The 9,860-nt window shown below is 36.7% G+C and overlaps 1 protein-coding gene across 1 annotated transcript; it reads right to left on the minus strand.

Annotated features, from left to right (window-relative positions):
- Nucleotides 1-347: 347 nt before the first annotated feature.
- On the minus strand, nt 348-5,116 carry LOC114753912 (uncharacterized). Its single transcript, XM_028942615.1, has 7 exons — nt 4,739-5,116; nt 3,756-4,063; nt 2,849-3,589; nt 2,296-2,424; nt 1,154-1,357; nt 734-934; nt 348-627 (listed from the first exon to the last, which is right to left on the minus strand). Exons 1-7 carry the CDS (start codon nt 5,001-5,003, stop codon nt 505-507), a joined length of 1,971 nt encoding a protein of 656 aa, XP_028798448.1. The 5' UTR covers nt 5,004-5,116; the 3' UTR covers nt 348-504.
- Nucleotides 5,117-9,860: the final 4,744 nt, after the last annotated feature.

Here is a 9,860-nt window from a genome sequence, read left to right on the forward strand (position 1 = left end):
GTAAAAATGTAGCAACTGATTAATTGTCTCAGATGTCCTAATTCAAGAATTAAAAGTTGAAACATGTGTTTTTCTTTTCTAATATATAAAAAGAACAAATTTCTTTATAAAATTTTCATAAACCACCATATATACCCCTTGAAGTTAAAGAATAGTGGTCAACCGTAAAACCATGCTAACCATAAAGTTACAGGTACATGTTCTCTTCCCACTAGCTTCTGGGAAATGGAATTTACAGGCCCAAACGAACACAAACATTCTCAACTACTAAGAATGAGGGGGCAAAAGAAGAGAAGGAAGATACAGGAGACAGGTCTAAAACTAGAGCACCCAAAAAAGCCTCAAGAGTAGAGATGCCTTTGGTCTCATTCTCTCGATGTGATATTTCCTTAATAATTAACCCAATACTAACAAGGGAAAAAGGAAACTGGAAAGGACATCAATGCCCCGACAATGTAGACTACAACACCATTAATACACTCAACTTGAAAAAGAGGGACGACCTTATTGGCCTTGCAAGTCAGATACAGACAAGAGTCTAGTGATAAAAGGTGTTATGGCTGCAAGCAAAGCTTTTGGACATTCCTCATGTGGAAGGTGGCCACAGCCAGATATTGCAACTAGCCTCTGCATGAGAATTGGTAAGGGAAGCATGAGGAGGAGAAAGGACAATTCATGATGCAGAAAATCATGCAATTTGTATGAAGAGAAATCGTATTGGTGGGATGCTTACAGAATTTACAAGTTTTGAAGCCATAGCTTGACAAGATTTGAGAGAAACAAGGGAATCTTCAGCACCCGCAATGACCAACACGGGCATGTATTCCACAGATTGAAGCAAAGATTCTGCGTTTTTGGTTGAAAGTATGGTTTCAGATGACAATTTGCCAATCTCATGAAGCGCTTCGTCCCATCCTTCTACACGTAATGGGGCCTGAAAACATAATAGAACAGTTGAATGTAACAAGATTCGCTGCTTTTTTTTTTTTTTTTAACAGTTCAGAGATTTTCCTGCAGAATAATAAACGGTTTTTCTGCTGGGTTTATTCTATTTGCTTATTATTAACCTTGCGACTTGAGACTTAGAATAAAACTGCACCTCTTATCTATATCAACACGAATGGATAAAATACGTTTTAAAGTACAGAAATACCTTATAGAGAGTCAAAACTTCTGATGTCAGCTTGGTAGTATCGTACCAAGCACGCCGATTCACCACTTGAGTGATTTCTGTTCTTAGAAGAGGACGAACCAAGTGCTTCTTTCCAAGTGAGGTATGGAGAAGGATTCTTGCAAAGGAAGGAACTACTTCTCTTGACAAGCTAACGTTTAGTAATACTACCCCTTTAATGGTAACCTGAATAATATGCCGAGCAGATTTCAAGACCTCGCCCAATATGATTCATTAATCATTAACTAGAAACATAGCGACCTCATAAAATTGCATGTCCAATAGCTGTTTTAATACATACTCAAACGATATACCAAGTTACCTAACCACTAAGTACTCATTCTTTGTAGCATAATTTGAAATTAACATAGAAGGCATGTATCTATATTTCTTCTATTCCAAATGCTGAATGAGTAGTTTGCTTATTGGAGGAGAAACTAACCGAGTTTTGCAGAATATTTTGAAGTCCAGTAGAGACCCCGTAGGGCCCAAAGTACTGGTAAAATACAAACCATAAAACAGACTCAAGCCATCCCTCATGAATCACTCTCTGTTCATTTAATCGTTGTCTTTTCAATTATTTTAGACACAGCAGTATAGCACAGTAATTGACTAAGGGGACAAGATCTACACCAGGAAAATGACAGCCACGCAAAAGAAAGTGGTCTCAACTAAAAGTAACGAACTCTGAGAGAGAGTGGGTGGGTGCCGGTGGGACGGCTTATAGAGCCGGGGCAGCTGACATGGTGCGCGAGCACTGGGCAGCAGAGAATTGGTGCGCTTGAGAGTAGGAGCAGGGTGTAAGATGGTACATGGTGATGGTAGACTAGTGTTTTGGGGGCGGGTAGGAGAGCTCTGGGCCGGGGTTTTGCTATGTTTTCGGGTCTGCTTTGCAACTGGAACAGAAAGAAGGTTGGGGGTATTCCTGTTCTTACTCTACCAATGTCATTGGAAGAGTCGCAACATTTTTTGTGATCAAAATATATATTGAGGTTCCAAGTTCCAACAAAAACCGATGTTGTACGGGTAACTTGAAATCTGTTTGCATAATGAGGCTAGCAACTTCATCAAAATATTTATTGTAGTCCTGGGCCGCATGGCACAAAAAAGTAAGAACCACATACGTTGGAAGAACTCATCGCTGATTGAACTTTCTGAGCAGCCTTCAGAGCAAGCACCCCTCCATCATCATGACCGATAAGCACTACTGAAGAAAAGCCAATCTCGGAACAGAAAGAGACAAGCAAGTCAACCTGGAAGAACAGGTCAAAAGGAAGAAGAAGAAGAATCAGATAAAACCTTGTTCAACGACAGAAAGTTTTATTAAAAATAACCACACAAAGTGGGCTGATTGAATATACAGAGAAAAAGAAAGAGGACCATACTACTGAATATGTGAGTTTTTCATTTCTGTTCCAAAATTTTCACATTTAGCAGATTTCTGCAACCTATGACACCTAACTCACACGACTTCCTTTCTCATCCATCCCATCAAACCACTCTTCAAAACTAGGAAAAGAAATGTGCAACAAATAGGCTCTAGGCCTTGGAAGCCAAAAATAGACTCTCCCTTCAAAAAGGTAGCAACATTCTCATCATCTGCTTAGCCTGTGCCTTAATTCATTACGACGAATATAACTACTGTCTTGCAATACAATGCATACTAATCACAATCACCTGACTTTCAAGCTTATAAGGATTGGGTAGATTTTTTTCCTCCCACTCTTCCGGACGCTGCCTTGAAGTTAGCCCCCAACCAGGCCTGTCAAATGCAGCAACTGAGCATTTACATTGCCTAGCCAGAGAACCCATCACGTGCCTCCAAGAGAAGACTCCTCCACCAAATCCATGCACTAATACAATACCAAATTGGCTACTAGGCCCAATACCGTCCGGATTTTGCTCCAAAGACATAGAATCCAATTTACTTGTCTCATCATCTTCATGAATTCCATCAAGGCAAAAAGAATGGATATCTTCAGACGGAATACAAGAAGTCACGGGACCATCCAAAAGAGGGGCATGTAGAGATGACCCATGGAATTGAATGCTATAGCTCCTGTGGAGTAGTCTCTGCATTTTGGGAGACATGCTAAGCAAATGCCTATTCAAGTTTTCTAAATCCCCAGACATTGATGAAGAGCTGCAACTAGAATTTGGTTCAACGAAGGATGTCGAGGACAAGGAATGTGGAGGAGAACCAGGAAAGCTTATCTTGTAATGTAGTCTTAGCCCTTGGCATGTAATGAACAAGCTGTTCGAATCTGCAAGCAGACTCACTGGCAGTTCTTCCTCGCGAGCTGTCGCATATGGTCTCCTCTTCATCTCAGTGTCACTTTTTGGGGTTCTTCCCCCAGAAGGAGTGGGAGAACGCGGGACCTTTTGATAACCAGAAAAAACATGTTTGCATGAAAGGACCTGCATAATGGACACACACACACACACACACACACACACAAAAATTAGTTTTTGGCAAATTTCAGAAAAATTCTTTTAGCGGCTGCTTATTATTAGAATCACTAAATTCCAAAGAATCCAAACTACAGAATCGATATGCTAAGCACAAAAGGACAAGATAACTCACAGCTTCAGGGTCAACTCGGTGAAGAAGGAGCTTTCTCCGAGCTCTGCATCTGATTCTATAAGCGACCACAGTGTGGCCAAGGGCCAACACAACTGACGAAAGAAATAGGACTGGTATTCCCCATGACTTCTTCAAGTGGAGCTTCTGTTTTGAGCTGGTTGCTGAAGCTTCCACTTCAATTTGAGAATTTACAGTGAAAACACAAACTTTGACTGATAGAAGAACAACAGAGATTAACGAACACAGAGTCACAGTTCCAAGGTATGGACCATGGGATAGGGCAGGGCCTTCACAAATGGTATAGACACCTGTCATCGTTAAAGGATGATAAGCTGAATATGAGAAATGCACAAATAAACAAGAGGTGAGGATCCAACGGCACGTATAATCTTGAAGCTACGTAATAAGAAGAAAGAAAAGCAGCTTTCCTTCTTTGAACTTCAAAGTAGGAGCAAAAATTTAAACCAACGAGGTGAAAGAAGATGCCGGCCCTGGAATAATCTCAGGAATTACGACATTCCCCATATCTCTCACCACAGTGTTAATTTAATAAAAAATAAGAAGGATAGAAAACAAGTAAATCAACCATAACCGTCTAATTGGACACTGAGCAATTGAATATAAGTTTAATTATTGAAATTAGATAAGCCATATAAGAGTAAAATTTTGAGAAAAAGAACAAATCAAAAGATGTAAAGCAACACTTAAAACTTATAATAACGATTTTTTTTCAATATGATGAAGAGCACACCAGAAATTATTTTCGAAATTTATCTGGTAACACAAATATTCTCAGAAAACCAATTAAGCAATATTGTCTCCACCGCTTCACAAAAGAAACGAAAACCAATTCATTTAATAAAATAGGATAAATTCACTGCGTGATTCCTTCAAGCACGACAGCAACAGAGGAATCATCATGCAGGCGAGAATTGAACTGGAAAAAAAAAAAACTCAAGAGGGAGATGGGAGGAGAATCATACAGAGAATGATGAGGGATCTTACGACCGAAACGAGAGGAATATCTATCAAGGAGCTCTTGAAAGCGTATCGACGCCAATGCTCTTTGAAACTGCGGCAGCTCACGCACATAAAATTAGAGAGCAAGACACTGGGCACCAACACATCGACTAATGCCACGAGCACCGGCAACGACGTGACAAGCAGCGACACCAACATCGCCACCATGAAGAAAACCGTCCGAAAGCACCTGCGAGTCTTCTCGAAGCATTGCCCTCCTTTCGCCATGATCAACAAAACCAAACCGAACACGATCCACCCACCCCAATCCAACACCCGTTCCAAAGAACGACGGCGCTTATAAAATACAAGATGGTTCAAACAATACCATCCTCTCACCGCCAACTATAACCCCAGCATAAAACAAAATCACGCCCTCCGGCGGGGGATCATCCGCCATTTCCGGTGCCGGTGATGGAGAAGAAGAATTGAAAGTACAATGCTGCCGGAGTGATTGCAGAAGATGGAAGAAGAAGGGCAAGGAAGATGAGGAGTAAGTGCTAGGGTTACAGTGGCGATGGTGACAATGAAAAATCGAGAGAGTATTGAAGAAAGATCGAAGCTCGGATGAATTGCCAGCCTATTTCTCGCATTCTCCTCCATCTCCATCTCTCGCATAGTTTACTGCTATTTATATTTTTCTGATTTGGAATTTATTTTGTTTTTGTTGTTGGGACATTATTATTAAATTATTACAAAATTAAAATGGTTATAACAATTAAAATAAAAATAAAAAAGGAGTAAAGATTCTTGGGTTGTATCGTTGGACAGAAAATCCAAAGAATAAAATAGAACAATGGTTGGGGGTAGAGGCAAAGACATAATGAATCAGGCTGTCAACTGACAGCTCTTTTGTGTTTGTGGATTGACGAATTCAGCCTTACCAGTGGCGCTTCCTCATTTCCAGATTCCTTCCACCGATTTGTCCCAATCATCGTTTTAAAAGCAAACACAATGCCACACTCATTAATTAATTATTCAGTAAATTAAATTATACTTCCTCTTTTTTTTTTGTATTTTTTTTTTACTTTTTAGAAGAAAATCACACACTACTCACTAGTTGTTGATTAGAACGGTAAGCAGTTTTATTCCTATCAAAAGAATACGAGGTCAAACTCTGACAAGCGTATTTATTGAAAAAATTTTAAAGTCTCTGAAGTTATTTATGTGAGAGGAGTTTGTTTGAATTTACATCAAACATTTTTCTAAGTGATTCTAGATGGAGCTTATACTCACATGGCAATGAACAACGTTAGTGTCATTTGATCAAATTCTTTTAAGCATGGTGCATGTACACACATACGTGTGTGGGCAAAGAGAAAAATGTACAGATACATATACACGCACTGGTAAGTCTAACAATTTTAACTAAAAATTGAGACCAAATAATCAAAGCGGATTAAAGAATGGGAGCACATCATACTAATCTGTCTGTTTTTAATGCATGACTAAAATTAGGATTATTATTTGTTCTTCATATGCAGACAGAGATTAGCATCTATCATTGCTGAAGAATATTCATAATCTTAAAAAATATAAGAAAAATTAATCTTTTAATTATTCAAGGTTTAACTCACTTATTATAATTCAGTTTCTCCACTATAACTCGATGTTACTCAATTCCTAAATTTTTAAGTTGCTTATGACTAAGTCTCTAAAGTTTCTACATCTAATAATTTAATCCTTGTTACACGTAATTTATTTTTAATCACCAAATAATTATTCTACATGACAAAAAATATCAATTGACGTTTGGCTGAAAAAAACACATAATATGCATACTAAACGAGTAGAGTGGCAGGAAAAGGAGGAATCAGTTTCGGTATTCATCTCAGTATTAGGCATAATAATACTCATCAAATCTCAAGTACTCAGATTTAATATGGAAGTTGAGATTTAATTTTTTATATCTTTGTTTCTAACAAAATGTGTTTCTTTAATAGATAGATAGTCCAAAATAAATATAATATTTTAACTGTAATTTTTTTAAAATAATTTATTTATTTAAAATTATTAATTAAAAATTTTAAATCTATACTACTCCTCCGGTCCTTAATATAGGACCTAATTTTTGAGTTAGTTTTGATCCTAAATATAAAACCCGTTTCTTATATTTATTAATTTTTTCTAAATTACCCCTATGGATATTCTCTCGATCATAATTAAGTAGAAGAATGAGAGGGGGTATTAAGAAAGATAATTATAGTGTTTTAGAAAAAATTTGTCACTTTTTTTATAATTAACTAACCTACCTAATTTTTTTAATCTAATCAAATTAATTAAATAGTTCTTATATTAAAGATTAAAAAAGTATTGAATATTGTAAATTTTAAAATAACAATAAGTCTCATGCGAACCTGGCTCGGGAATGGGGGAGGGGCACAGCGCAGCCAGCGAGGTCCCCGAGAAGGCAACGTAACGGTTGGCAACATTCAAATTAAAATAACTGAAACGGGCGCTGGGCCCCACATCAGTTGGTATCAGTTGTCACCCTCGGTGCCACGTGTTGCCATCATTAGATTAACGTTTCTTCCCCCCTCAAGTCTTAAGTCTTAACCATCTTGTGTTTTTTTTTTCCTTTGAGAAAATGGTTAATTTGTGATTCAAGTAGCCATAATATAAGTTGGTTTAGTTTTCACCTGAAAAATTGTATTTTCATAAACCGACTATAAACTTTAAAAAATTGTTTGCACCATAATTATAATATTCTTAGTCCTAATCCAACTCAAACTAAAAGGTATTAAAAATTTTTTGTATACAGTTAATTATGAAAATTCTAATAATAAAGGTAGCTCTTGAGCATTGAGACAAGTCTATCTTAGTTTAGAAATGCATATCAAGGCAACTGGATCATTTTAGAATATGACAATCCAAGCACTTGACCAATCTAAGTGGTATATTAAGAAAAAGTTAGTCAAGAATGACCTGATCTATTCTAACTTACGTTGTGCTTGGCTCAACTGAAGAAAAAGAAGGGGAGAGATTTCAATAGAGGAAAGGAAAGGATAGGGGAAAGGAGGAGAGATACAAAGGGGAGGAGAAGAAAGGGGAGGAGAGGGGAAGGATTTTAATAATCATTCGTTTAGATTGATTAGAGAGGAAGGAAGGGGAGGCATTTTTAATGATACCATATTTGACATAATAGGGGAAGGGATGGGAGCTATTAAAAAATTATATATTTTACTCTATATTGACTTTTTCAAAAATATTATAATTCTTTATCGTTTATTTTTTTGTCCCAGTGATTTTTATCATTTCATTTTTTTTAACAAAATTGTAAGTAGTTTGATTTTTCTATTTGAATTGTTGAATATAAGGAAAATGAAGTTGAGTTGATTAGAGTTATTAAAATTGTAAAATTGAGAGAGAAGTACAGAATGAAAGGGTGAAAGAGAGGATAAATGAGAAATTATATTATTTTATGCTAGTTATGAAGTTAAATATTTTCTCTCTCATCTCCTCTTGAAAAAACTTCACTTTTAGACAAGAGACTAAGAGGAGGAAATGAGAGCCCCTTCCGTCTTTAAAAGTTGTTTTAGCCAAACTAGGGGAGAGGAGCAGCTTTCTTCCCTTTATTAAAAAATGTTCCGGCCAAATGAGGGGAAGGGAGCCACCTTCCTCCCTTCTGAAAACCCATAACAAACACAATGTTAGAGTGACTTCTTGGATTAGATGGATTATCTAAACTAGATACTTTAACTTGCAAGTAGATAAAATGATGTTTTCTTCTTTCTTTTTTAGACATAAAAAATAAAAATAAAAATGGCTAAATTTTGATGTTTCAAACTTCATTGTTCAAACATGTCTCGGTCTTTTGAAGGAATTAGTCCTATTCTAACGTGACTTGAAGAAATATGCCTGCTAGAAGGTGATTCTTTGAGCCTATTCACCTTTGGAACTTCATACATTAGAAAAGTTATTTTACCTATTTAATTGCACAATTTTTAAGTTTAGTTACAAAATCCCCGAAGAACGGTAGAAGTTTAACATTTCACCATGTGAGTAAGTAATACTACCTTCGATCTTTAATATAAGATCTCATTTGATTTTTATTTTGATTCTAAATATGAGATCCTAATCCACTTTATCTCTCATATTTATGCATTTTTCTCAAAAAAATCCTTCTAATAATGATAGTTCTAGTCAATATATTTGATTCGTAAGGATATTTTAGGAAAAAAACACATTCATTACAAAGAACTAATTTAACTTATTTTTTACTCTTTTCAAATTATTCAGCTAGCTCTTATAATTAGAATCAGAGATAGTAATATTTTTAAAGGCAAAAAAAAAAAAGGGTCTAAAATGAGGGGGTTTTGTGTCTTTTGATTATTTCTGACAAGAAGGTCACGCTTTCATGTGAGAATGATTTTGTTCTCAGACTCTACGATACGCGTCACGTGCTTCCTTCTAAGTTCTACCCACTTCTTCATCTTCTCTCTCTAGACCTCCCTCCTTCCTCACTTTTCTTTTCTTCTGTTTTCTTTTTCCCTTAGACAACATGGCCATGCGGGAACCATTCCTCTTCAGGGGGAAAAAAAAACTGTACCCTAATTTGAAGAGTGAGAGAGGAGTAGGGCAAAAAAGAAAGAAAGAGACACGAAGGAGACAATTGGAGAAGGAGAGAAAAGTACAGAGATGATGGGTATGGGAAATGGCCTTGGTGGGCCTGCAACCTGCAACTCTCAAAGCTTTAGGGTAAAGGCTATGACTTGCTTTATATGTATCTTTCTGTTTATACTTGAAACAAGAAAATGGAGAGGTAAGGGCTCGCTTCTCTTGCAATTTCATAAGACACATGAAAACATAATTGAAAGTACAGAAGACACCAATCTCATCAGCTGAGATGGCCTCATCTTAAAGGTCTCTCTCTGCATTCATGCTTTCTTTCTCTTTTCCCAGTCTTTAAAACAATTGAAGTTACATATATGTTCACGAAATTGGAGAGACCACACAGATATTTGGTTTTCAAAATATCATTGTCTTCCACACACACAAACTATCAATTCACAGAGATGATGATATAAACATGCATGCTCTTCCAGCAGCTGCAAAAAAGTCAAGAATCTCTTCCCTCTTGTCTTC

The sequence above is a fragment of the Neltuma alba genome, unplaced genomic scaffold (genome assembly GCF_004799145.2).
Source record: "Neltuma alba isolate B1F8T4 unplaced genomic scaffold, ASM479914v2 tig00008273_pilon, whole genome shotgun sequence".
Classification (NCBI taxonomy): domain Eukaryota; kingdom Viridiplantae; phylum Streptophyta; class Magnoliopsida; order Fabales; family Fabaceae; genus Neltuma; species Neltuma alba.